This window comes from Papaver somniferum, chromosome 9 (assembly GCF_003573695.1).
Source record: "Papaver somniferum cultivar HN1 chromosome 9, ASM357369v1, whole genome shotgun sequence".
NCBI lineage: Eukaryota > Viridiplantae > Streptophyta > Magnoliopsida > Ranunculales > Papaveraceae > Papaver > Papaver somniferum.
Genome location: NC_039366.1, coordinates 118,534,679 through 118,562,487, shown reverse-complemented (window position 1 = coordinate 118,562,487; position 27,809 = coordinate 118,534,679). Strand labels below are relative to the sequence as shown.

General features: G+C 35.8%; 3 protein-coding genes across 3 annotated transcripts; 1 reads left to right on the top strand and 2 right to left on the bottom strand.

Moving 5' to 3' along the window:
* Nucleotides 1–3,692: 3,692 nt before the first annotated feature.
* On the top strand, nucleotides 3,693–4,643 carry LOC113312484. The gene has a single exon (XM_026561234.1). It carries the CDS (start codon nucleotides 3,693–3,695, stop codon nucleotides 4,641–4,643), a length of 951 nt encoding a protein of 316 aa, XP_026417019.1.
* Nucleotides 4,644–6,108: 1,465 nt separating this feature from the next.
* Nucleotides 6,109–7,497, bottom strand: LOC113313764 (cationic peroxidase 1-like). The gene is made up of 3 exons (XM_026562553.1): nucleotides 7,186–7,497; nucleotides 6,872–7,066; nucleotides 6,109–6,767 (listed from the first exon to the last, which is right to left on the bottom strand). Exons 1-3 carry the CDS (start codon nucleotides 7,399–7,401, stop codon nucleotides 6,219–6,221), a joined length of 960 nt encoding a protein of 319 aa, XP_026418338.1. The 5' UTR covers nucleotides 7,402–7,497; the 3' UTR covers nucleotides 6,109–6,218.
* A 1,698-nt stretch (nucleotides 7,498–9,195) lies between these two features.
* Nucleotides 9,196–10,797, bottom strand: LOC113314110 (peroxidase P7-like). The gene is made up of 3 exons (XM_026562876.1): nucleotides 10,530–10,797; nucleotides 10,081–10,275; nucleotides 9,196–9,978 (listed from the first exon to the last, which is right to left on the bottom strand). Exons 1-3 carry the CDS (start codon nucleotides 10,743–10,745, stop codon nucleotides 9,430–9,432), a joined length of 960 nt encoding a protein of 319 aa, XP_026418661.1. The 5' UTR covers nucleotides 10,746–10,797; the 3' UTR covers nucleotides 9,196–9,429.
* Between the last annotated feature and the right edge of the window lie 17,012 nt (nucleotides 10,798–27,809).

Here is a 27,809-nt window from a genome sequence, read left to right as displayed (position 1 = left end):
TCAAGAATTGGCTAGCTTATTTTTGCATCATGGACATCAGAGAAGATCTTATTTATAAGAACCAACTTCTGTTCAGCTTGGCCACTTAGATGGAATGCAAATTTCCTACTTTACGGCTACAGATTCTCAATCGGACTCCTCAATTGCACCAGCTTTCAGGGCTATGTCTCATGCTCAGGTTTCTTTGGTTCCAGCAAGCTCTAATTCTGGAACGACTAGTTGTACTTTCAGCCATCGTAAAAGAAGCAGAAACACAGCCAATGTTGCTCTATCTGATGATGACACAAACCAGGCTACCACTAGCAATCATGCTTCTACAAGTAATCATAAAAATGTCACTGCTCAATCTTCTACAAGTCATCAACCTGAAAATTGGGCACCTCAAGCCAGTGTTAATTTTGAGCCAACAGATTCAGATATTGCTGCAAAGACTAGATTTTATAATCGAAATCTCACTGATGCAGATCAATAGGTACTGGATATCACTTTTACTCTAGTTTTTTATTGCATTTTAATTTTATCTCGCTTTCTTAATTTTCCTTTAATGAAAATCCTTTCTTGGAATTGTCAGGGTTTTGGAAACCCTTCCACTCGTGACTATCTTCAATTTTGGATCCATAAGTACAACCCTGATGTTTTCTTTTGATCAGAAACTAAAACTCTGGAGTCTAAGATGCATTTTTATTTACAACAATTTAAATATCCTCACTTTTGGACTGCATCTTCTGTTGGTTTGTCTGGTGGAATTTCTTTAGCTTGGAAGTTAGGTGTTGGCCTTGAGATTATGCATACGACTAGACATAACATTCATGCCCTTTTGCATACTCATTCTCATAATCCTGATATTTTGCTAAGTTGTATGTATGGAGCTCACGATCCTTCTGAAAATCCAGAGCAATGGCACTATTTATTAGAAATGCAACCTCATGTAGATCTTCCATGGGTTCTAATTAGAGATCTTAACTTCACAATGAATGATTCAGAAACACAAAGTTCACATACTTCTTCTCACAAGCACTCTAGGTTAATTAGACCTATTATCCAACAACTAGGTTTAGTTGATTTAGGTTTTTCAGGTTCGCCCACAACTTGGTCTGATCATAGAACTGATAATGATCATACTGTTGTTAGGCTAGACAGGGCTTTAGCCAATGTTTTTTGGATGAATGCTTATACTACTGCTTCTCTTCAGCATATTCCACCTGTTTCTTCAGATCATTCACCAATTTTACTATCTACTTGTCGAGATTTTGGCCCAAGAAATAGCCCTTTCCGTCTCTACAGATGCTGGTTTTCTCAAGATTCATGTTCTACCACTATTAATGATAGTTGGACCCAAACCTTTTTAGGTTCCCCTTCTTATCAGTTTACCTCTAAACTGAAGTACACTAAACAAAGACTTCAGCTTTGGAAAAAAACATTGTTTTGGTAATATTGAATCTAGAATTCAAGAAATTCATCAAGAGATGCATCATTTTACTAGCTTAAATATGCCCATTTCTCATCCCATCATCATCAATCTCACTAAATCTCTTGAGAATTGGATGTCGATTCAGAAAGATTTCTACATGCAAAAAGCTCGAACTCATGATCATGATACAGACAAGAATACTTTTTTTTTTCATTCTACTGCAAATTACAACAAGAAAAGAAATCATATTGATGCAATTCAGGATTCCTTTGGTATTTGGCATGATTCTCTAGAAGAGATTGAAAATACTCTCCTACAACACTTCTCAGCTATTTCAACAACTACTCATCCAACCAATGATACTTCTATTTTATCTCAGTTTCATAATTGTATTACAGATGCAGATAACATGGCACTTCTCCAAATACCTTCTGAATAAGAAATAAAAGAAGTTGTTTTTCAAATCAAGCCATGGGCTTCACCGGGGCCGGATGGATTCCAAGCAGCTTTTTATCAAAAATGCTGGTCTACTGTAGGTAAAGAGGTAATATCAATGGTTCAACATTTCTTTACTCACAAGTTTATGCTTAGAGAGATTAACCAGACTTTTCAAGTTCTTATACCTAAAACATTACATCCACAAACATCCAATGAATATCGACCTATCAGTTTATGCAATGTTAGTTATAAGATTATCTCAAAAATCATCTCTATTATACTAAAACCATTACTCAATAACCTCATTTCGCCTACACAATGTGCATATGTACCTGGCAGGCATATTCAAAACAATGTCATTATGGCACATGAGATCATTCATACTATGAAGAAAAAAAGAAAAGTCAAAGTTTCTTTTATCGGTCTCAAGTTAGACATGTCTAAAGCCTTCGATAGACTCGAATGGCCTTTCCTTTTTGATATTCTTCTACATCTAGGATTTCATCAAGACTGGATTCAGCTAATTCGACAATGTATTACCACAACAAGCATTTCACTTCTTGTCAATGAGAGACCATCTGCTTCCTTCAATCTTTCACGTGGAATTCTTCAAGGTGATCCACTATCACCCTACTTATTTCTTATCATTATGGAAGCCTTTTTAAGAATTACTCAATCTCAAATTTTACAAGGAAATTTAAAAGGAATCAAAGTAGCAAAAAATAGCATGGAGGTGAGCCATATTTTCTTTGCAGACGACTGTTTATTATTTCTTGAAGCTTCTTCGTCTTATCTTAGAAATTTGCAGCATATTTTGGATCAATTTTCTAAGGCTTCTGGTCAGGTAGTGAATCTCCAAAAATCCACTATCTTCTTTAGTAAAAATGTTTCCCCTTCTCTTCGACAACATTTTACTAACATTTTGCATATGAAGATTATGGGTCTTGGCGAAAAATATCTAGGTATACCTTTACTCCTGCATCGATCAAGAACTGAAAATTTTCGGCCTATTGTGGAGCACATGTCTGCAAGACTTCAAGGTTGGATCAGTAAGATTATCAATCAGGCTGGTAAGACAACTCAACTAAATTCTGTTCTTAGTACAATGGGCATGTATCATATGCAAGTTCTAAAGTTACCTGACACTATCATACATAGTATGGATCAAATCCAGAGGAATTATTGGTGGAACAGTTCATTCACTCATAGGAATAGACACTTTATTTCTTGGTCAAAGATGAACATGCCGAAGAGATTAGGAGGTTTAGGCTTAAAACAACTTCATCATTATAACTCTGCTATGTTAGCCAAACTAGCATGGCATATTATTCATAATTCAGATGATTCATATGTGTAGTTATTAAAGTCTAAATACTTTCCTTATCATGATCTTAAATATGAACCTCCTCATAATACTAACAACTCCAGATGGATTTGGCAAAGTGTTGTGCATGGTATTCAGATTGTTCGCAAATTCATTAAATGGCAAGTTGGTGATGGCACAACAATAAACATATGAAAGCATAATTGGATTCCAAGTGAAACCTCAGCTCCGTGCTCTTGGGATGCACTCAATACATCTGATACTCAATGGGTCTCTCAACTAATTGACTCACATACTTCCCACTGGAATGTTGATCTTATTTATCAGTTGTTCTCCCCAAATCAGCTGCACTCTATCTTAACTATTCCTTTGAATCTGCAATCTCAGGATAAACTAATTTGGCCTCTTACTTCATCTGGCCAATTCTCTACTGCTTCAACTTACCATCTTTTATGTGATATTAACTCTCCATCAACACCAACTACTTTAAGCACTACTTTTTAGTTGAAATTCTGGAAAATGAGAATTCCTTACAAATTACAGATCTTTATGTGGAAGGTTATACGTAATGCACTTCCTGTGAAAGCGAATTTTCACATAACAACTGCAGATGATAATATGTGTGTCCTGTGTAATACTCAGCAAATAGAAGATATCAATCACCTTTTATTTTCCTGTCTATTTGCTAATGCAATATGGAAAAATTGTCTACCTCAGCACTTTAATTATGTTCAACAGTTTTCTACTCTTCAGGAATGGATTGCTTCGTGGCCAACAGATTCGATCATCAACTTTACTTCAGACACTCCTTCTTTACATGGAATGATTGCAACTATTTTGCATATATGGAAATATAGGTGTAAAGTTCAATTTCAGCAAGAAACTGTTAACCCTAACTCTGCTTTACTGCCTCTTTTTAAGTATCTCGCTGATATTGTCAACATTACTCATGCATCACATACTATACATCATGTAGAGCATGTATGTCATTGGAGTCCTCCTCCACCAGACTCTTTAAAAATCAATGTGGATGCTTCTTTTCATAAGCCTTTTCATGTGGCTGGAATTGTTATGTTAACAAGAAATTCTACAGGCTCTTATGTTGCAGGAAAAGGAGTTCTTAGAAGAGTGAATCATGTTCATCTAGATGAAAGTTGGGCCTTACTAGAAGCTATGCACTGGGCAATACAAAACAACTGGAACAAAGTCATCTTTGAGTCTGACTGTAAGAATGTAGTTTTACCTGTAAATGAAGGTTTGCTTCCCTACTGGCAATCTTCTCCTCTGTTAAATAAGTGTGTTAAGATGTGTAATAGTCATAACAGCTGGTTCTGTGTGTATGTCCCTAGAGTATGTAATAAGGCGGTAGATTGTTTGGCTAAATCTGTCCTTAGAAGTTATAATCCTGGAGAATGGTGGTTTGTTCCATCAACAACTCTCTATGTAAAACTAGCTAATGATGTATCCTAAACTTAATATATATATATTTTTCTCTTTGTCAAAAAAAAAACGGTCAAGTGAACGGTGAAGGTCAGGTCAAGGTTAGTCGGTCAACGGAGAGTCAACTCCAGTTAACATTAGTCAAACTTCAATATCCAAATTTGGAATTGCGATATCTTTGTCATACGATGTCCGATTGACACGTTCTTATAGTCCATTTCGCATAACTTTTCGAGATATGGTGCTACTTATTTGTCCAAATTATTTTTAGATTACTTCTATAAATTATTGTTCTATTTAATTAATTATGTCATTATCATCTAAATCGTCTCTTAACTGGTCTAGTAGCATTGACGTACTTGAGGGTCCTTACACAGCCCATTTATATTCCCACTGTTGTAGTGTTGTCCCCGTTATTTTGTCCTTCACAACAAAGAAATTGGTGTGAAACTCAAAATAGACACTGTTATAGAACTGATAGACTGATGGTAAATTTATTTTTATTTTTGAAATATGGTAAATGTTATTTAACTCAAATACTCTTGTGCTATGAGTAAAGATGGCATTACCAATATTTGCAATTGGAAGGGCACTACCATTACCAATTTGCACTTGATTTGTCCCATCTTAGTCATGCGAGATGCTCAGATTTTGATGTCAGCAGTAAGGTGATTTGTAGCACATGTATCTGTGACCCAGTTGTTGTCTGTCTGTCCTTGTTGTAGTGTTATATATGTAACAAGTGATCGTTGTTGGGGTACAAAATCCTTTTCAAAACAATACCAACACTTCAAAGAAACATGATTTCTGCGTCCGCAAAGTTGGCAAGGCCCTTGAGTAAACATATATAATAATCACTAATCCCATATCTCCTCTCTGTCTCAACCCTTCTTCTTCTTCTTCAACAAAACCATCAACAAGAACCTTTTTCTGCTCGATGTGGTCCATTTTGGTTACTAGGTTGGGTTTTAAGATGCTCTCCAACGATGAAATCTTCATCTTTGTTGTCTCTGGCGACGACATCTTCATCATCAACTTATCCAACGACGAAATCTTCATCGGTGAAATCTTGACGATGGAAACTTCATCACTGTTGCAAGAGATTTGAGAAATCATTCCTATTTTGGCAGCACAACTTTCTAGAGAAGAAAAACAAACTAAATGGCTGAAATTTGATCCGGGAAAACCCATTCTTCCTCCGATTTAATCGGATCTTATTCATACTTGTATTTATCTTACTCTGGTAATCCTTCCCTTTTTCTCTTGTCGGATTTTTCGGTATTGTACTTGTATATTTTTGTTAATTTGTATTATCTTATTTTCGATCTTAAATTCGTTATAACCTCGAATTTCCATTAATGAAAAACACAGGGAGATAAAAGGTGAGAACAGACCAGAAATTTAATTCCTGGACTTCTTAATAAATTTTGTAAACATCTTTATTATATTAAAGTGTGTATCACCAGTATATATTCTGATGATAAACCAAAAAAGATTTTGCACTTACACTTGTCATAACAGTAAAAAGAAAATAAACAAACAAACAACATATAAAATAGATACACACAACAAACTTAACAAATTACAAAAGCCATTTGTGATTTTTTAATTAATCCTCCTGCAGTTCACACGAATTTGTCCTGAATTTCCTTCCAATGGCTTATTTCTTCCCATTTTAATCATAGACTTTCCAAAATCAGCAGCAAAAGCACTAGCATGAGTACTGTAAAACCTCACTAATGCATCAGTTGATACACCGTTAAACAAAGCCTGATCTGAATGAAGTAAACCTCTTTTCTTCACCAAATTTTTGAAATACAATGTATCGAATTTGTCAGCTGTGGGATCGAATGGAGCAATTCTGGTGTCACCACCAGAGGAAGGACACGTTTTTTTGCGATTCTGGGCAAATAATGGGTCGATGTTGGATTCGTTGTAAATTCGGTTCTTGAAGTTGTTACACTGAGAAAACCCTATGGCATGTCCTCCCGATAATGCGACTAGGTCTGTTTCATCTAACCCTGCATTTTGGAAGTTTTGTTTGAGAGCTGGAAGGTCCATGAAAGGAGCTGGTAAGGCGTTATTGGCATCAGTTCGGCTGGCTGTGGTCGAGTCTCTTCGGCCTAGTTCTACCTCCCATGTTGGTCCTCCTAACTGTAAAAGCATATGTTCGTGGAGACAGTATGAGTAACTTATTTGTTTTCTTCAAATAGGTGGAGTTAATATACCTGAATCAATATAATTTATTAAGTTTTTACCTGGACGACAGAGTCGCGAGCAGCAACAGCTAAGATATCAGCACAAGAGACCACTTGAGCACCACAAATTTTGTTCACCTCTGACTTGATCCTGTCAACCACCTCAAATCCTCTTAATGAGTTGATATTGCCAAATGCAGTTTTCTCCCCATCTATTGTTGATGTGCTATCTAGAAGAACTGATCCATCGCAACCCTTTAAAACGCCAATAACAAAGTCACAAGATTAGTCGCCATTATAACACCGATACAACTTAACTTCGCATGGTAATTAACTTGATAATTAACAACAGACCAATATTGATGGAAACTTACATTAACGAAGCAATCGTGGAAATGAAGGCGCAGCAAAGAAGCGCCCATTCGGTGCTCACGGTTCACAGCATCATATACCAATCTCTTAATAGTTGGAAGGGCTTTAGGACAAACTTTATGATAAAAAGTGGTTGAAAGTGCGTCGGAGGAAGTTATTACCACCGAAACTAAAACTATCCCGACAAGGAAATAAAAGAAACCATTACGATCTGCCATATTGATTGTCTGATCACTTTGCTCAATTCTCAAACTCAAGGTTTAAGTACAAATTAAACTATGCTTATTGTTTTGTGGATATTGCTTCTTAGCTAAAATGGCATCGGTATTTATAGCCTGGATATACTACTGATTTTTGGAACGTGCATGCATAACAATATTGAGAGTAGGTTTTGAATAGTCAAAACCTTGCAGCAAAACCCCTGAAAAAAATAAGGGAAGGATAACCAAGGATGGCTTTGTTCTTGGAATGTACTAATAACAGATATTATTGATTTAATTCCATAAGCATATATCATTGTTGATTAATTACGTTAATAATTGATAAACCGCCAAGCTCCATCTAATCAAGGGACAAAGATTGAACGAAAAATAAAATATAAGTGCGCGCCACTATTGAACCAGTCTTCGACAGCAGTTACCTAGCTGCTAGCTAGTTTGAAACGTTACTGTAGTTTGTACATACACATGTTATAATCAGTTAGCTGCCATCGGCAAATATAAATAAAGCTTACATTTGTCCTCGTCGCAAATTGATAGAGCCGGTGGCTGGTCGATCTCTAATTAAGTTTTTAAAATATTAGTATACCAATAATGTCTATGAATTACTAAGAAATAGGAGTACCGGTATCAGTCTTTTTCCCTTCCTCCTTCTCTGCCTTGTCACCAAATTAATAATACTTGATGGATTTTGAAATAAGAATTGATCATAAAGAAATAATCAACATCGCGATATCTTCATCAGAGATTAACCATGTCATTGCCTTAATTTGTTATCATAATTAATCTTTATTAAGCTTTCTTTGAGATTGGATTTTTATGGAGGTGTTAGATAAGTTTTTGTTTTTAATAGAAATGATACCAATTTAATGAGAGGGAAAGATAGATAAGTACTCTGGATTAATTAGTACAGAAAATTGGTTAAAAAGATCAAAATCTACAATTCTTGGGTGAAAAGGACGTTTAGATTTTGTTACTGTTTAAATGGAAAAAAATGTAAAAATAGTCAGAATGTAAACAATTTTATCCTACCAATTTTCAAATATTTTTCCTTATTTTTAATTTACATCAGGATGCATCCAGTTTCATCCTTACTATTTTTTAAGTTTAAGTCAGGATGAATCCAGTTTCATCTTGCTATTTATTTAGTGTCCATTTCACCCATACTAATTTTAACTCGTCCATTTAAACCATGTTTTAAAAATATTTGGGCAAATGAACCATTTCCCGTAATTAGTAATATTTGTATATTGAGAGGTCATATCTGATATGTATAGGAACGAACGACGAACGTGGCTGAACTATTCGGGAATTGGCTTCCTTCATCAGTAGGAATTAAGGTTCAATGACCGGAACTTCAGTTCATAAGAAATTTCAAAGAGCGCAAAAATATACCAAGTTCGTATTTGCAATTTTTCTCCTAAATTATCTCATAGAGCACCAAAACTCGAACAGAATCGACGAAGAACAAGAAGATCGAGGAAGTTAGTACTTCTAATTTGCGTAATCATTCGGTTTAATGAAGTAATCTTACTTATATAAATCAGGGTTTTTACAAGTAATTGAGCAACTGTTATGTGGGACGTGTGGACCAATTATCATCAGTTAATAGCGTAGGGGGTAAGTTCAATATTTATCCTGGCTATATATTGGGTGTGCGCCGTTCATGTATCCTGGCTATAACATGGACGCATGATTCCCTTGGAAACATATACATACACTAAATTTAAGCACAGCCTAAGTAAGCGTGAATGTTGGATATACAGAAGTGTTGTTTTTGCAAATTTTGAGTTCTACATAGACAATCCCTTTTAACTAGAATTGAAGAAAAATAAAAGAAACACAAATAGTTCTTATTCTTATCGAAATGATCATCACCAATTATTGTTTTCTTCTTGATGATGATGATAAACAAAATAGAAACTTTTACTTACACTTCCTCACAAAACCATAAAAAGAAACACACACACACAAAGAAAAATACCAAACATACAATCAAATAATTTAACCAACCGCTCTTGTGATATTTTAATTTGTCCTCCTACAGTTCCTGCGAATCTGTCCCGACCTTCCTTCCAGTACTCTAATTTTTCCCATTTTAATCATAGACTTTCCAAAGTCAGCTGCAAAAGCTGCAGAGTTAGTACTGTATCTCCTCACCAATGCATCAGTTGATCCACCGTTGAATAAAACCTGATCGGAATGAAGTAAACCTCTTCTGTTCACCAAATCTTTAAAGTATTGTGTATCGAATCTTGTAGCTGAGGTATCTAATGGACCAAGTCTGTTGTCACCACCGGTACGAGGACATGTTGCTCTTAAATTCCTGGCGAAATTGGGGTCGATGTTGGTTTCAGTGTAAATTCGGCTTTTGAAGTTACTACATTTTGAAACCCCAATCGTATGTCCACCTGATAGCACAACTAAATCTTGTTCATTTAACCCAACGTTTCGGAAGTTAGCTTTGAGAGCTTGGAGGCTCAGGCCAGGGCCTGGTAAGGCATTGTTGGCGGCAGATAGACTTGCTGTGGTTCCATCTCTTCGGCCTAGTTCTACATTCCATGATCGTCCTCCTAACTACAGAAGCATGTGCATGGAAACAATATTAAAATTAATGTTCAATCCTTTTGGCTTTCTCTAATGAGGTGCCAAAATAGCTTGGATGAAATTTTTTCCTACCTGGACAACAGAGTCGCGAGCTGCAACGGCCAAGATGTCAGCACAAGATACAACTGGACGACCACAGGCTCTGTCCACCGCTGCCTTGATCCTGTCCACTACATCAAATCCTCTTAATGAGTTAAAATTCCCACCTGCACCCTTCTCCCCACTTATAGTTGATGTGCTATCAAGAAGAACTGATCCATCGCAGCCCTATTTAAATGAAACCAATAGCAAAATCAGATTAGTTGGTAATAATTTACATTTCTCTTAGGTTAAATCAGTGTATTGTTAACTGGGATATGTTTGAATAATTGTAACATTACTATTGTGGTAATCTTTTTGGAGTTATCTTACGATCTCGCTTTCAAACCTGTACCATTTTTGCCACTTGTAAATTCTTTCACTATCAAATTAAAGAAGAAAAAGGAATACAAGTATCAAATTAAATGGCTAATTAATCTTACGTTGACGAAACAATCGTGGAAATGAAGACGAAGCAAGGAGGCACCCATACGACGGTCACTATTCACAGCAGCAGTTACCACTTGCTTAATGGTTCGAAGGGCATTTGGACATACTCTATTGTAAAAAGTGGTTGAGAGTGCATCTGAAGAAGTTGCTGCTAACGATACAGCAAGCATTGCAAGAAAAATGTAAGCGAAACCATTACTACTTGCCATACTCACTCTGCTAAATTATCAAAGTTGTATGTACTAGTTAAGCAATGTTTGCTGTCTGTATATTGCATGTTAGCAATAGTAGCTTTGGTATTTATAGGGTAATAATGTTAGGGGTTCACAAGTCTAATAATGTTTGGTAGGTTTTGAAGTCAAATTTCGCCACAAACCCCAGCAATAGAAAACTGAAAGATACTTGTATACTTGGAAGATAGTGAGGTATCATGGATTGATCAATGACAATTATACGGTAGTTGTGCCAACCAGTACATTGCACAGAGTAACAACTTATATAATTGGAAACGTCTCTATGAGAACATACAGTATATGTTGTGGATATATCTTTTATGATCAATAGCTACCACCCGCAATATAGAATTAGAGCCTCATTTTATATTTGCACTCATCCAATCGATAAAGGGGCAAAATTACTATCATATCTATCTCTAACTATTTCGTCGAAATTGAGGAAGCGATTCCGACCAAAATTAGTCAAACTAGTACAGAGAATTCACAACATAACAATAGGCGAATTACTTTTATGTTCGATCACATATAAGATGTATAGTTGATTCCAAAATTTAAGAAGCTGATCACGCACATTACATACATATATATGCCATAATAAAACAATGAGCCAAAAATGAAAAGGACCAATTTGCTCTCATCCTCAAGCTAACCCTTTTCAAGACAACAAACTGCTAATTCCAATACATTACCTGCTCTTTTGGATTCAACTGCATAAACAAAGATAACATCCCTAAGGAAATTTCAGCAAAAAGAATAATGTATCACAATCAAGCAACTTGTTTTTTGGAAGTAGGAACCAGCTTGAGGTTATACAGTTCAAGCGTGCTACTGTCAAGTTAATTTTTCAGCAGATAAAAATGGCCAGGAAAGGAGCTCAGTTAGCTAGAGCTCAATGTCTTAATTACTTTTGATTATACTCCTCTTGTTCAACCTAATTTATTTTAAGTGGCTGATTGGGTTGTAATGATTTTGGCAGCCTTCTTCTGAAATTTGGTGATTTATCAAACAAAGAAGCAACTTGTTTTCAGTCTATGTATTTATTTGTTTTCTTCCATATTCTATGAATACTTTTCTTGTTTCATGTGTAAATGATTTGGCTGCTATTGGTTAGAACTTGTTGTTGAAACCCTGTCCCGGATATGATCAACCTACCTACCTACTTGGCTACTTGGAAATAAAAAGTGAAGTAAAATACTATTGGTTGACAAATCTCTTGATTTAACTACTACAGTATCCTATTATTTCTGGTTAATCGAACACATTGTTTTTTTTCTTTTGATGAAAAAGATCATATATTACATGAACACATTGTTTAAGGTTGAAATTCTTCGTTGCAATGCATAATTATACAACCAACCCCAATCAAATTAATATTCCAATATAATACGGCCTCGATTAGTAAGTTTACATTTCACATGTAAGTATTAATTTCTTTGATCCGTGTTCTTTTTTTTTTTTTTTTGCCGAAAAAGAGATACCCTCGCAGAATTGATAGAAGAAAACCGTATTTTCCTTATAAAGAGTTACGATAAATCATTACATCTTATTCCAATTTTAAATGTTTAAAAAAGTTAAAATTGCCCATAAGCTTTGATCTAACCAATTATGCTTAATAGCATATTTGTTACAGAAAAACAACTATATTTCCAGCCCAAATAACCTGAGATCGCATAACTAAACTGAAGTCCTTAACTATGAAAGTTTATGTCAAATTTAGTGTTGTTGCCAAAGTCTGCACTCATTTTGTATCTTTGTTGTCTAGCTTCCGCATACTTTCCTATTAGCAGCATTAGAGTTGGCTGAGAATCACTTCTGAAAGAGATGATGTGTCCACTCCATTCTGTTGCCCATTTGAAAGCCGCATCAGTTCCAACCTTTTCTATCTCATCTCTGATGGTACAGTCCTCTGGCTTCTTTGATTCTCCCTGTATGATCAAATAAATTTAGACCAATTCCATCCTTAGCTGTAGAGTTCATCATTGTTAGCGCAATATTAATTTTCAGGTTCATAGATCTAGTACATTCATCCAACTGATCATTAGTGACCTTAAGCACCTTATCATTTTTGGGGTTATAATACAATGATTGCATAACATTATAACCGGTTTGATTTACAGACTTATATCCATTAATAAATTTAATTATGTTGTTTGCAGTAACAACACTAGAGCCATTCCCAAGAGGTGGCTCTGTTTCTGAATTTAATTATGTTGTTTGCATAACATTATAACCTTGTTTAGTCCCTGGATTTGTATTTCTGGTTTCCGAAGAGGTGGCTCTGTTTCTGGGATCCAAAAATCATCCCGGATGTCAATACTAGAGACATTCCCAACTTCCCAGAACCAATAATTTTTGATTTGAGTAATGCCAGTTAACAGGTCTTTCCATATCCAACTATCTTTGCTATTAGGGGTATTATTTATATGGAGAATATCACTGTTTGGGTAATATTTTGCTTTGAGAACAGAGGCACAAAGAGAATTTGGATTCTCTTGCAATCTCCATCCCATCTTAGCAATCATAACTAAATTAAAGTTATGCACGTGTTTTATCCCTAGCCCCCCTTCCTCAAGAAATCTACTAATAAAGTCCCATTTTTTTATGAAAACACCCTTCTTACCTTTCTCGTCTAGTCTGTTTTCATCCTTTCCCACTAATAATCTCTCTGCAACTTTGTTAGTTTATTACATGTTTTTATTGGTAACTTAAAACAATACATTTGGTAGACGTACAATGAAGTAGTTATGTTCTTGATCATTACAGTCTTGCCAGCATTATTTAAGTCAATTCCTTTCCATCTAGCCAATCTAGTTTTCATTTTTCCACCAATGGTCAAAACATTCAATATTTTATCTATTTGTAAATAAAGGAGATCCTAAGTACTTATCTTTTAAAGGTATAACAGCAACTCCTAAAATTTCTTTAACTTTGTTTCTTATGCTTCATTCAGTTTTAGGCCTAAAAAAGACTCCCGATTTACTTAGATTGATAAGTTGCCCTGAATCTAAACCAAAGTTCTTGAACAGGTTGACTAAGTTATGACAAGTTTTTTCATTTATCTTACAAAATAAAAGACAGTCGTCTGCAAACAATAAGTGGCTTATAGAGGGAGCTTGGTGAACTATTTTGATACCTTTTATCTGTCCTGAATTTTCAGCATGCATTATAATTCTAGAAAGCGCTTCCATACAGAAAAAAAAAATAAGTAAGGAGACATTGGGTCTCCCTGTCTCAAGCCTCTAGTAGGTTTAAAGAACTTGGTGGGGGACCCATTCAGTAAAATAGAAAGAGAAGTTGTTGATATACACTGGTACACAAGTTTACACCATTTATTGTTGAATCCTAGTTTGGTCATAATTTGTATCAGGAAGTCCCATTCGACTCCATCGAATGCCTTGGACATATCTATTTTTAATCCCATAAATCCCTTATTTGATTAAGAGTTTTTCATCTTATGAATGATTTCATGCGCAAGCGTAATATTTTCAGAGATCTACCTTCAAGGAATGAAGGCAGATTGATACGGTGAAATGATTTTCCCAAAATCCCTTTCATTCTTCCTTCCATTAGTTTTGATATTATTTTGCAGGACGTGTTGGCTAAGGCTATCTATTGGCCTAAACTCGACAGGAGTAGTGGGGTTAAGAGTTTTTGGGATTAAAAATATGAATGAGGCATTCATTTCCTTAGAAATATTTTCAGAAATGAAGAAATTTTGAACCATGTTGATCAAATCAAGCCCTACAGTCTCCCAGTTTTGTTGGAAAAAATTAGGCGGGAAACCATCTGGTCCTGGACTTTTATCAGGTTCCATCGAAAATATAATGTTCTTTATTTCAGTTTCCGAGGGAGTACAACAAAGCATTTCATTATCTAAATAAGTTATGCTACTAGGAATAAGGTCTATCATGCTTTGGTCAACAATGGGATTAACAGTGGTAGCAATGCTTTGAAAGTGGCTAGTTATGCAATCATCGATTTCCTTACTATTATCTAACCATTCATTCCTATCATTCTTAAGGATTTCGATTGTATTCCTCTTAAATTTTTGTTTCGTTTTATTATGAAAATACCTTGTATTTCTATCTTATAGAGCTAGGTTTTGATCTCTACTTTTATCCTTCCAAAATTTCTCTTTTATAGCATACCAAGTTGCTAGGCCTTTTCTGAGATTAAGAAGGTCAATTGATTTATTAGCATAGTTTGGCTTATTATTAGTTCTTTCCAGGTCTTTTTTAATACTATCAATGTTATTCTGGATGTTCCCGAAACTGGATTTATTCCAGAGTCTCAATATATGTTTGACAATTGCTAGTTTTTTATTAACTTTATGAGATGGAGAACCCTTGATATTTGTTTTCCAAAGATTAGTTATGAGAGGTTTACACTCTTCATGCATGATCCATTCACCAAAGTATTTAAATGGGTAGCTCAATCATTACAATGATTGTAAGTATTGATTTTGATTGGCACATGATCTGAAGCAAGAGGACCAAGATGTTTTATGTTAGAATTTGGAAATTTTCTATTCCATTTAGAGTTTGCTAGGGCTCTGACTAACCTTTGCTCTATGTTATGACTATCAGTTCTATGATTATTCCAGGTAAATGTGTATCCTGAGAAACCCAAGTCCATTAAACCATATTTATTTATCAAATCATTGAAGATTTTAGCCTCTTGTTTCTTGAAAGGAAAAATACTGTTCTTTTCTTCTTCATGTAAAACCACATTTAAGTCTCCTATGATTATCCAAGGTTTATCTATTGTTGCTGCCATATCTATCTTTTATGATTTTCCAAAAGTTCTTTTTTAGTTCTCTATATGGACTCACATAGAAACAGGTAAGAATCCAACTACGATCATTAAAATGATTAACGACAGTGGCATTTATATAAGTATGATCTGAAAAGACGAGGGTAACCAAATTTACCTCAAGCTAAAACTTTTCCTACCTATAAGTTCTTTCTCCGAAAGTGATTGTCTATAGACTGAGTCGAGACAATACAACTAATCGGTTCACACTTCGTGTGATCGTCTATGGATACGAGATCGAGACAATACAACAACGAAGTATGTTTACTTGATAAGAGGTTCGGACTTAACCAAACACAATATGATTACTATCAAGTAAAATAGGAATTAACGTTTGTGTAATTTACTTTAAATTATAATAACAAACAATTATAATTGCGGGAAATAAAAGTAAATGACACAACAAGATTTTGTTAACGAGGAAACCTCAAATGCAGAAAAACCCCAGGACCTTGTCCATAATTAGATACTCTCAGGATTAAGCCGCTATACAAAATCAAACCAACTTCGTATAGTTGAGACCAAGCAACTAAACCTATAGTTCACCTAGTTCTGCCTGTATTCCCACGCCTCCAACTTATGAATAAGTCACGTACTTGGAACAATTCCTTTGGTTCGTATTCCAAACAGTAAAGTAACAACAAATCTGTTAAGTAGCAACTCCCTTCAGCCAAGTGATGTGAGTTCGACAAAGGCTATTCTGTTTATCTCAATAAACTCCTTCGTCAGGTTCTTAAATCTATGTTATTCTCAACTACCAAAGGAAATTGTTAAGATTTTGCAATCAATACTTTTCATCACAAAGAATTGTATTGATGCCGATCTACACAACTAATCAATCTAATCTACCACAAGGATAAACCGATTATAGTTGGATCCTCTATACTGAAACAAGTATTGTGCACACCAAAGATTATGAACCCCAAATCAATAATTTTCAATATCTTTATTGTATTCAAATCTTCTTAGATCTTCAATAAACACCAGTACACAACAACTTGAATCTCTTGTGATCAATCATGCACAGAACGGAGTCTGTTAACAATGGATTATCACAAGACGTATTTAGCACTAACAACAGTCTAAAGATCCCTGTCGAAACTTCAATCTAGTTTGAGTGAATCTTATATAAGAAGAGAAGATTCTCAAGCATAAAGAAACTAGGTGCAATCAAAGTTCAACCACCGTTAGTCAATCAAATCAATTGAAAAAATAAGATAAACCGCAATTATCTAGTTTCCCACCAACGGTACTAATAGAGATTCTCAATCCCAAAGAAGACTTTAAACTGAGCGGCCGTAAGATATTTCGCCTAACTAGGTTACTCTCCTCTCCGAATAGGCGGCTTCACCAGTAACAACACAACCGAGGAAGTTTGCTGTCACGAAGGATTAGTTTGCTAGAAATGCAAACTTCCAGTATTTATAGACAAGGAAGTTTAGACACCAAGGAATTTCCAAAACCGAAAATATTCTCAAGATATTCAATATATTCCAAATCCGGTTTCCATAATTCCTGGAAATGCTCTGTCCAAAATAATGACCGAAAATCTCTTTGGAAAATATTCAACTAGTAAATGCACGTTACTAATTCTCATTTTCCTAAAATAAAATTAAAAACCTTAAATAAAAGATTCTTAACTTATTTATGTTTCGATCCTGGGATTCTCTTCCTTTAGCTATTAAGGAATAACTTTGAACAATTAAAGATAGACGTTACTGCACATGTTCAAAGTATGTCGACATCCTTACTCTGTAAGTCCTCTTTCATACTTACAATCTTGAAACTGATTTTCCACACTTCCAAACAAGTTTAGAATTGGTTCATCTGACTTTCAAGAACCATGTGATTGATCAAGAACACTCAATCACCATTCATGGGTTTAAAGGTTCTACCAAAATAAGTTTCGGTTTTACCTCTATATGAGTACTGTGCATAGTCACACTAGCTTTCCAAAATTCGGTTGACTAGGTACTAGGATCGATTCCCCACACATATATGGTATCTAATTTGAATGTGTTGCACATGTCCATAGGATCAGTTCCTCTTTCTGGTAAAACATGTTGCACCTCATACAAGGATCAATTCTCCTTTGTGATATGTTGCACCTCTTACTAGGATCAGTTTCCCTTTACCCAGAGTCGTTTTTACACAAAATCACAAACTCGATCATACCATCTCAGGTGATTACTTAAGATCGATTTCACTAATAAAAGTCATACCTATACAAAAGTCAGGCCTTTGTGAATAGTTTTACCAAGAACACAAACCAGTCATGAGCGGTTATATTAATCACACATATTGGTTGTTCACAAGATATGCAATGAATAACAATACCAATAAGGCCTGGCGATTTCCTTTCCGATTCACAAAACAAGTTCATGAATTTACTTCTTTAAAACACATGTAAAACATTGTTTCCTAGGATGAAATCCTCATTTCATACCCATACATAATCACAATAGAATTTAAACGGTTATGTCGATGTCTTATCTACAAAGTTTAATGGTTAAGCAATAAACCTCGTATTGTATTCCTTGATACCATGTCTATCTAGAGTGTTCATGCTTCGCAGTTTTGTTTTCAATATCCACGACTTGAAAGATACGTTAGGGAATGAAACAGTTCAAGTCAAATATCACTAACCTCAAGTGGAAGGATGATGTTGTCGTTGTATCTTCTTACCTCTTCAAGTCTTCACAATACTTGTAATGTCTCATATCCTAATACTTTCAAGCTAACCTATAAGAAGTTGACTCTAGTACATAATCAAGCGACTCTTTAAATGAGTTTTGATTCACTAAAATATGATAACCAAACTTGACATACCAACGCTTGGTGGGTTCAACCGAGCTATGCTCTAACAATCTCCCCCTTTGTCAATTTTAGTGACAAAACTCTTACATCATATGGATAAACAAATTACAAGAATTCATTACACATACGCTTGATTCCGGAATTCAACAACACAATAACATGTATACATTCAATCCTTAAATGTCGTTGTTGACATTATAATAACAAAGAATATTACTCCCCCTAAAGGTAAGATAGGTATATTTTATCAATCCGCACATCTTTGTTATTCCTTTGTAATGATATGTTACTCCCCCTTAGTCTATGTTTTCACTCTTTCGTTAGATAAACATTTAAGCACAATTGTCCTTTCCCTTAGTGATACCAATCAATGTAAAATCGATGCCAGTATCACTTGTTTACTCCATATATTTCTTTCCCTTTTTGTCACAAAATGATAAAAAAACGAAAAAAATAAAGGACAAACCGAAAAGAATCTTACAAATCTCAAAATAGACTTGCAACCTATAGAGTTAAGCACGAGGGTTCCACACACCATTTTTGATAACCATTATCAAAACCAAAACTACAAAGTAATTTTTTTGATAAGTTATTCAGGAAATAATTGCCCGAAGCAATTTTCCCTAATAGTTTAGCAAACCAAAAATCAACTAAGCACCTTAGTTCCTTTGCTAAACCGATTGTACAAATACAATCCCTTGTTCGATAAGACCAAAATAAAGATAACTCTATTTTTCTCATCAGGTTCTAATTATCCATATAACTTAGACCTTTTACTTTTAAACAAGGCAAGTACTAGGTTAGTTAACTAGCATTTCTTGTTAAGGCATTCGATTAGACTTGAATAACCGAAACCTCCACTTTAATAAGTCTAACTAAGATCAGAATTAACTTAGTTTCTCTTATCCGGAATCGAATTAGACTAAACAATTCATCCCGTAAACCTTTTCTTTCGTTAAGCCATAAAAAATTCATACAAACCAAAATAAATCAACTTGCATAATTATTCACCTCAACTGGAAGCAATTGAAACAACATAGACATTAAAGCACCGCAATTGCACCGAAATTTTGTAAGCCTAAACAATTGATACCAAACAATAAAGCAAGATAACAATAGTTTTTCTTAACCGGAAACAATTGAATCACACACACATCCATACACACATAACAGAATAAAACATCAATTGTACCGAAATTTTGTTAAGCAAAAGAAATAAATATATGAAATAACACCAGGATTTTCTTAAACATGAAAACAATTAACTAACAAGATTGTTACCTCAAATTTTGCATCCTCTTATCCAATATGTTTGCATCTTCTTCCAGGGAGAATTGATATCGAAATATCATTATGTTGTCATCCTTATGCAAAACAAAATAATAACAACAACCAACCTTTACTAGAGAAAGGTTAAAAACCGGTTTTTAACTATTGCAAGAAAAAGTTGAAAACCCCCGAAACACATATGCTTATATGCTAAACCAAAACCGATTCAACATATTGTGACTTTTTCACATATTGTTTCTATCAGAACCCCTCATGATCCTTTGATAAAGCCTACCAACATGAGCTAGAACTTAATCCTACTAAATCAAAAAGTCACCCAAACCATAAGGGTTCACAACATTATGAGACCGAATATTAAGGTCATGAAGACCGAAAACATACATCTCATAAATCAATTTGCAATACACCATAAAATTTCAACATGAAATCAAGTATTGCAATTACCTCTGTCTTGTAGGGAATTAAATTGTGAAACCAACGCAAAAAGAATGAGGTCATTCCGAGTTCAGACGAAGAAATTATGTTCAAAACAGTTTTACACTTCTTCGTATGGGGACCTCTCACTAGGAGTGGATCCCCCCATTGCACCTATCACTAGGATCGGTACCCCAAGAGTTACTTGTGACGCATCACAACACTACACTGTTTTTGACATAACTTTTGCATACGATGTCCGAATTCAGTGATTTTTGGCTCGTTTTAACCGTAAGAACAAGAGCTACACATATATGATTGATAGACACATTTTTGTGTCTACTTTGTCCTCAATGTATGTATTGTTGGAACTCTATTTTTGTACTAATATTGTGTTTTTATGTATTTTTAGGAAATAAACATTTTTGGAAAATTCGGCTCGAAAAGTTGATTTTGGCACCCGGAGGACAAGTGTCATTCATACTCTCAATTTTGGATAAGGGGTAACCTAATTACTAAGGGGCACCCCCAGGTCACCCCCAAAGCATCTGCTATTCGCACCCCAGTTCAGGATAGGGGGCATATCATCTTCAACCTTTTTGAATTTCAAATTTTGGAGGGAAAAATAGTAACAAAATTAGGGTTGAAGATTTGAAGGTGTTCCAGTGAGATTCTATCGCTGAAATTAAATGGGTTTGTTCCTAGGGCCTAGATAGAGCTGGTATGGGTGTTGAATTCGGTCAAAATTGGTTAGATAACCGGTGGGAATCAAATCAAGGAAAATATTCTAAAATAGGAAAAATATTCTATTATTGGAATTCTTGGATGGAAGAGACGTGCATGGGTTGATTCTATTGGCTGGAAACAATCCCTACAGCTCAGGGATGACGCGTGAGAAGAGATAAAACAGGGAACAATCCGTAACAAATCAGAGAATTAAAGAAAAAATATTTCGGAATATTTTCTTTAATGGCCGGATATTCTTGGAATTATTACGAGGATTTGAGTGACCTGTTGTGTATAAATAGGTCCCTAATGTCGAGAAGGAAGGGCTAGGAAGTTTAGGGAGAGTTTGGAAGAGAATAGAGACGTAAAATCGAAGAACTAGGCGCTGTGAAGAAGAAGTTCCTGCTGCTGCTGGAACTGAAGAACACGAAGAACATTGGACGAGGCAGGAAAGTCGTTAAAAACTGTCGCTTTATTGCGACACTTTTCCACTCCTCTCCGCGACTGAGTCATTGTACCAACAACACTATCTCTGTGTCGTTGATTCTGGACGCCTTCTGTGGGTCGCAGAATCCTGTTTTATACTATTTACTTCTCTTTCTCTTCATTGTAAAACACTTTTGAGCATCAATGAAATATTATGAGAGGTTTTCCAACATGATGAGCGGCTAAAATACCTGGTGACTGAGGCGACGGAGGAGCTATTCACTCATGTTTGATTGGTAAATTCTTTTTATAATTTCTTAATTATTTAATTTATTTAATTCACTTGGATCAATAAAAAAAGAGATAAAAATGGTTTTCTTAATTAGTTGTGAATCAGTTTGATGTTTTATGCTTAGAATTAATTCTTTGATAAATCATGCTTAAGGATTACAATTTAATATTTGGACACCTTATAGATTAATAAGTGATTTAATGGAAAAAGAGCTAGATAATAATTATGAAATATTTTTGTAACCAATCAACTTGAAGTAATAGTGAATCCGGAGCCTTAGTCCATTTTAAATCTTGGCATCACTCTTTGAAAATTAATTTGCTTTATTTTTATTAAATCTAAAAATTATTTCCTTCATAAATCTGAAACGAATCTTTTTACCACTATCACTACAACAACTTTTGAAAAATCACCAAATTTTTGACGCCGCCGACGCGGATTTGTCCTTAGGTAGAATTTTTAGGTTTTTTTTTTTATTATTCTTTTTTGTTCCTCTTTACGTTTCTTTCTTTGTGTCTTTGAGTTGCAGGTTGGAAGATTGGACAATAAGGACTTGGAGAAAAGCTCAAAGCTAAAAGAAAAGAAGAAGAAAAAAGACAAATAGAGTTTTTAGGATTTAGTTTTAGTTTTATTATTATTATTTTTTTAAATTTTTAATATTTTTTTAGATATTTTATTTTTTTTTAGAATTATATTAGGAAAAGTTGGGTAATATTTTTGCACTTTGGACTTGGACTGTGACATTGGACACTTTAATTTTTTTTTAAACCCTACGGAAGGGTAAGTTAAATATAAAAACTGTGTGCAGGGAAGGACGGCGATTACGATATCGTCTCGGCCCCTCGGGTTCGCACACTGACACCGGATTCGTGGCCCGAGTCGACTTCAACGGTTCATCCCCCGTCTGGTACGGGAGGTAAGTCCATCGAAATACTAGCGAATCTCCTGTAAGCGAGTTATTGTATTCCTAAAGGTGATTCATTGATTGAGGACGAATTTGGACTGTTTTTAAATTCCTAGTAAAGGGAAAGGCCTGGCCAATACAAGATAAGGGTTCGGATTTCATCACCGTTCTCTTCTTGTCCGCCTTAGGAAAACGAAACCAAACACGAACCTAAGCCTAAAATTTTGAATATAACGAGACCTATAGGGTAACGATCTTAATAGGACAGTCATTCGAAAAATATTGGTTACTCTTTTGAGCATACTTCGAAGTTCAGGATGGTTTCTGTGAGTTGAATGCGTGACTGCGCCGCCTTGAATACCGGTGAGGCCTTGGGTATTAAAGATCCACTGAGCTTTCCTCGCCTCTATTCAACTCACTTTGACTCGTACTGATTCCAGAGAATTTGCTCAGATTGTAACGAATTCCTTTTCGAAGGATTAGAAGTTGGTCTAGAAACAATCTAAGTGGATCCATCATGCTTTTTTTTTGCTAGAAATTTTTAGGTTTGATTTGGTGGAGTCGGCCTGCTGTGTGTTTGTTTAGAACCTCCCTTCCTTAGGATTTTTGTTTGTGTATGCCAAGAGCGCTCGATTCCTTTACAGAGCGTGCTTGGAAAAGAGATAATTTTGGCCGTTTGATTAATGACGAGCCTAAAAGATCTTCTTGTGGAAGCGGGGAGCTCGAAGACTCTTCTTTTGAGAGCCCCGTTTTTGGAAACTTCAGTTTTGAGAACCCATCTCTTCGTGAGGAAAGTACCCCTAGTACTTCTGCTGTGCCACTAATGGCAACTTTGAAAGATTACATGTTCCCAACTAGGTACAACCGATCCTCTTGCATTAAATTGCCAGCCACTACAGCTAATTTCGAGATAAAACCTAGTATTCTCCAGATGATCCCTATATTCTTAGGAAAGGATGATGAGAACCCTTATTTTCATATTAGGGACTTTGAGGAAATTTGTGGAACAATTAGGATAAAGGACCTTATCGATGAAGTATTGAAACTTAAGATGTTTCTTTTCTTTGAGAGAGAAAGCCAAGACCTGGCTGAACAACCTACCGTCTGAATCCATAGAAACATGGCAGGAACTTATCGCTGCCTTCTTGAAGTTCTACCCTAAGCATAAAACTGCAGCTGTTAGGCAGAACATTAGTACTAGTGTGCAACAAGAGGGAGAGTCTCTTTATAGATTTTTAGAGAGATTCAATGATCTTCTATCCCAGTGTCCTCACCATGGATTTGATAAGATGAAACTTGTAGAGATTATTTATAATGGTTTGGACTATTCTACCAAAGATATGGTCGAATCTATGTGCGTTGGTGAGTTCACTAGTAAAAATGATGAAGATGCTTTTACCTTCTTAGGAGCTATCGCTGAAAAATCCCAACAGTGGGAGTCTTGTGTTGAACCCCCTAAAAGACTCTTGGTCAATAGAAGTAGCACCAATATGGTAGATACGAGTTTTGCGTCAGATGCTAAGTTTGATGCTTTATCTAGAAGGTTAGAAGCATTGGAAATGGGTCAATCTAAAAATAAGTCCCTTGTTGAACCTAATAGAGCCTCTCAAGTCTCTAGTTATGGAATAGAGCCCGATAACTCATTTTTGGAAGGTCAGGTTAGTGAAGAGCAAGCTCATGCTGTCTATAACAATGTTAGGCTTGAAAACCGTCAGAAGTTTGACCCCTACTCAGAGACCTACAACCCTGGTTGGAGAAACCATCCTAATTTCTCTTGGTCTAAGGGCCAGAATCAAGGCCAGTCTAGTAATTCTCAGCCCCCCCAGGTTTTGGTTATACTAAGAACTCTTCAGGTCAGACCCAGAACCCATCTGAGAATAGAATAACTAGCTTAGAGGAAACCCTTAGTATATTAAGGAAGAGACATGAGATGCTATCACAAATCCAGGAAAGGTTAGTAAAAAGACAGGGTAATTTTCAAGAGGAAACCAAACAGAATTTTAAGAATAGTGCCCAGTCTTTTGCTAAATTAGAGCTTCAAGTCGGCCAAATAGCTAAGTTTATCAATGAGAGAGAAGAAGGAAGGTTCCCTAGTCATACTGATCCTAACCCTAGAGGAGAGAAATCGTACAATCATGTGAACTCTGTTACAACCCTTAGGAGTGGAAAGAAAGTTGATAATAAGGTCGACATACCTGAAAGTGAACATGTTGTAGTTCACCCTTATGAGCCAGAAAATGAGGAGACTGATAGAGTCTCCAAAGAGACCAATGAGGGTCCTGATGAGCCCGGCTTTGTTCCCAGAGCCCCGTTCCCCCAGCTGCTAGTTCCGACTAAGAGGGAGTCCAACTTTAATGATATATTGGAGGTTTTTAAGCAGGTTAATATCAACCTTCCATTATTAGATGCAATTAGGCAGATTCCCTCTTATGCCAAGTTCCTTAAGGACTTGTGTACGCGAAAGCGTAAGCTCAGTGTCCAGAAGAAAGCCTTCATAGCTAGTCATGTGAGTTCTATTATTCAGAATACCACTACTCCTAAGTATAAAGACCCAGGGTCCCCTACCATTGCTTGTACAATAGGTAAGTACCGTGTTGAGAAAGCGTTGCTTGACTTAGGAGCCAGTGTGAACTTACTGCCATACCATGTGTACCTTAAGCTAGGACTTGGTGAGATGAAACCTACCAGATGACACTTCAGTTAGCTGATAGGTCCGTTAAATTCCTCGTGGTGTGATCGAGGATGTTCTCATAGAGGTGACAAGTTTATTATCCAGTGGATTTTTATCCTAGATACCCAACCTGTCCCTGACCCAGAGAACCAAATACCAGTGATTTTAGGTCGCCCGTTTTTTACATCCAATGCGATCATTAACTGTCGAAATGGTATTATGAATTTGTCTTTTGGTAATATGACTATTGAGATGAACATTTTTAATATTAGTAAGCTACCCTATGAACTAGATGACTCGAATATAGAAGAGGTGAACATGATAGGAACATTAGTCGAGGAGTCATTACCAAACACTTTTTCGGAAGATCCATTAGAGAGTTGTCTAGCCCGTTTTAGCATGGATTTCGACGATGATAGCAACATTGAACAAGTAAATGCTCTGTTGGATTCCATTCCTATGTTAGATACCGATAGATAGAAATCTAGTTTTGAACCATTACTAGCTACCAAATCTACCTTAAGCCCTTATTTCGAAGAGCCTAAAGATCCTCCTAAGTTGGACCCCAAATATGCATTTGTAGGCCCATCTGAGATTTTTCCTATAACTTCCGATTTGGATAGTGATCATGAGATTAGGCCAGTAACCGTGCTTCAACACAATAAGGAAACTCTAGGGATGACCATAGAGGATATGAAACATATAAGTCTTATAGCTAGTATACCTCAAAAGAATTTAGAGGATGAACCACCTGATTATAACTCAGAGAAAGCAATTGACCTTTTTCAGGAACCGGATGGTCTAGAAATTAGGAATATTGTGACTAGTTTATCTAGAGATACCCAAAACTCTAAGTTTGGGGGTAGTGAACTAGAAGAATCTATAGAGTATTTTAAATACTCTCCGGATCCGGAAATTCAATCCATAGTTAAAGGTCTTACGGAGAATAGTGATTACCTTAAATTTGGGGGTAGAGATTGTCAATTATCCCCAGTAGAAGTCCCTAACTTGGGACTCAAGCCTAGTGCATCTGAGGTATCGCTTGAGTCTATTCAGACTCCACAACCTGATCCGCCTGATACTGTTCAGGAAGAAATCCATATATTAGAAACCCGTTTTTTGGATGAATCTATTTTTCAAGACACTCTTATGAAGCCCAACTGGAGGCTCTGGATACATCCGGTTGTCTTGCAAGAAACCTTAGATGAGGATGTGCTCCTTCTGTTCATTTTTCTGAACCAGTGCAGTTGTCTCATATTGGTGTTAGATCTATTTTGTATTATGGACCCATAACTTTTTCGGCTATTGGTATATGACTTTGGAAGGTGAAGATCCTTTTTGAGGTATTTGATGTCTGGCTGAAGACTTTAAACTTAGCACTTCTTGGGAGGTAACCCAATCTCATGCAATATGGTAATATCTTTCCTCAACCCTTTTTGCTTCAAGTGGTAACAATTTCTCCTTGTTCATACTGTTAATTTTATCATTGGAAACATTGAGGACAATGTTAGATTTAAGTTTGGGGGTATGGGAAAAAATTTTAGTTGCAATAAATAAATACGCTCCAGAGCCTAGAGATTTATGCGTATTCAGGATGGCACTAACTAATCTAAGTGGATGGAAGCATCTTGGTTGTAGGAGTTGAGGAACCAATCTGATTAGATGGAAACATCTATAGAGTCTATTCATAAAAGCACAGAGCTCAGGTGTTAGAAATAACATGATAGTTGTAGCATATCTCGTTGAGTCCTTTTCATTTCTTTTTTTTATTTTATTTTTTCATTTTAAACTATGTTTCTCTAAGTGATTAGGTGGGGCACACGATTCAAGTTGTTACCACTGCTAGGGTGAATTAGAGTGACTGAGTTACTAAAAAAAAAGACTGGACCAGTTAGACCAATCGGAATAAGTATTAACACTTGGATAGCAATATGCATGTGTTCTCCCTGTTTCCGTCGCCTAAGCAAGCGTGGAATGCAGGACCCGTGGGAACTATCGTGTAATCTTCTGACAAGAAGCATGCGCTTGGATCAAAAAGATCTATTCATGCCGTTAAGTTAAAAAAAATGGTTATTGTTCTGTGTCTACTTTGTCCTCAATGTCTGTATTGTTGGAACTCTATTTTTGTACTAATGTTGTGTTTTTATGTATTTTTAGGAAATAAACATTTTTGGAAAATTCGGCTCGAAAAGTTGATTTTGGCACCCGGAGGACAAGTGTCATTCATACTCTCAATTTTGGATAAGGGGTAACCTAATTACTAAGGGGCACCCCCAGGTCACCCCCAAAGCATCTGCTATTCGCACCCCAGTTCAGGATAGGGGGCATATCATCTTCAACCTTTTTGAATTTCAAATTTTGGAGGGAAAAATAGTAACAAAATTAGGGTTGAAGATTTGAAGGTGTTCCAGTGAGATTCTATCGCTGAAATTAAATGGGTTTGTTCCTAGGGCCTAGATAGAGCTGGTATGGGTGTTGAATTCGGTCAAAATTGGTTAGATAACCGGTGGGAATCAAATCAAGGAAAATATTCTAAAATAGGAAAAATATTCTATTATTGGAATTCTTGGATGGAAGAGACGTGCATGGGTTGATTCTATTGGCTGGAAACAATCCCTACAGCTCAGGGATGACGCGTGAGAAGAGATAAAACAGGGAACAATCCGTAACAAATCAGAGAATTAA

Excerpts from the sequence above, each read along its gene's own strand:
- LOC113312484 (XM_026561234.1), top strand. The coding sequence starts at position 3,693 with ATGAGAATTCCTTACAAATTACAGATCTTTATGTGGAAGGTTATACGT.
- LOC113313764 (XM_026562553.1), bottom strand. The coding sequence starts at position 7,401 with ATGGCAGATCGTAATGGTTTCTTTTATTTCCTTGTCGGGATAGTTTTA. Across the intron at positions 7,067-7,185 it reads TCCACGATTGCTTCGTTAAT|GGTTGCGATGGATCAGTTCT; the intron begins GTAAGTTTCCAT and ends GGCGTTTTAAAG. Across the intron at positions 6,768-6,871 it reads CTCGCGACTCTGTCGTCCAG|TTAGGAGGACCAACATGGGA; the intron begins GTAAAAACTTAA and ends ATGCTTTTACAG.
- LOC113314110 (XM_026562876.1), bottom strand. The coding sequence starts at position 10,745 with ATGGCAAGTAGTAATGGTTTCGCTTACATTTTTCTTGCAATGCTTGCT. Across the intron at positions 10,276-10,529 it reads TCCACGATTGTTTCGTCAAC|GGCTGCGATGGATCAGTTCT; the intron begins GTAAGATTAATT and ends TCATTTAAATAG. Across the intron at positions 9,979-10,080 it reads CTCGCGACTCTGTTGTCCAG|TTAGGAGGACGATCATGGAA; the intron begins GTAGGAAAAAAT and ends ATGCTTCTGTAG.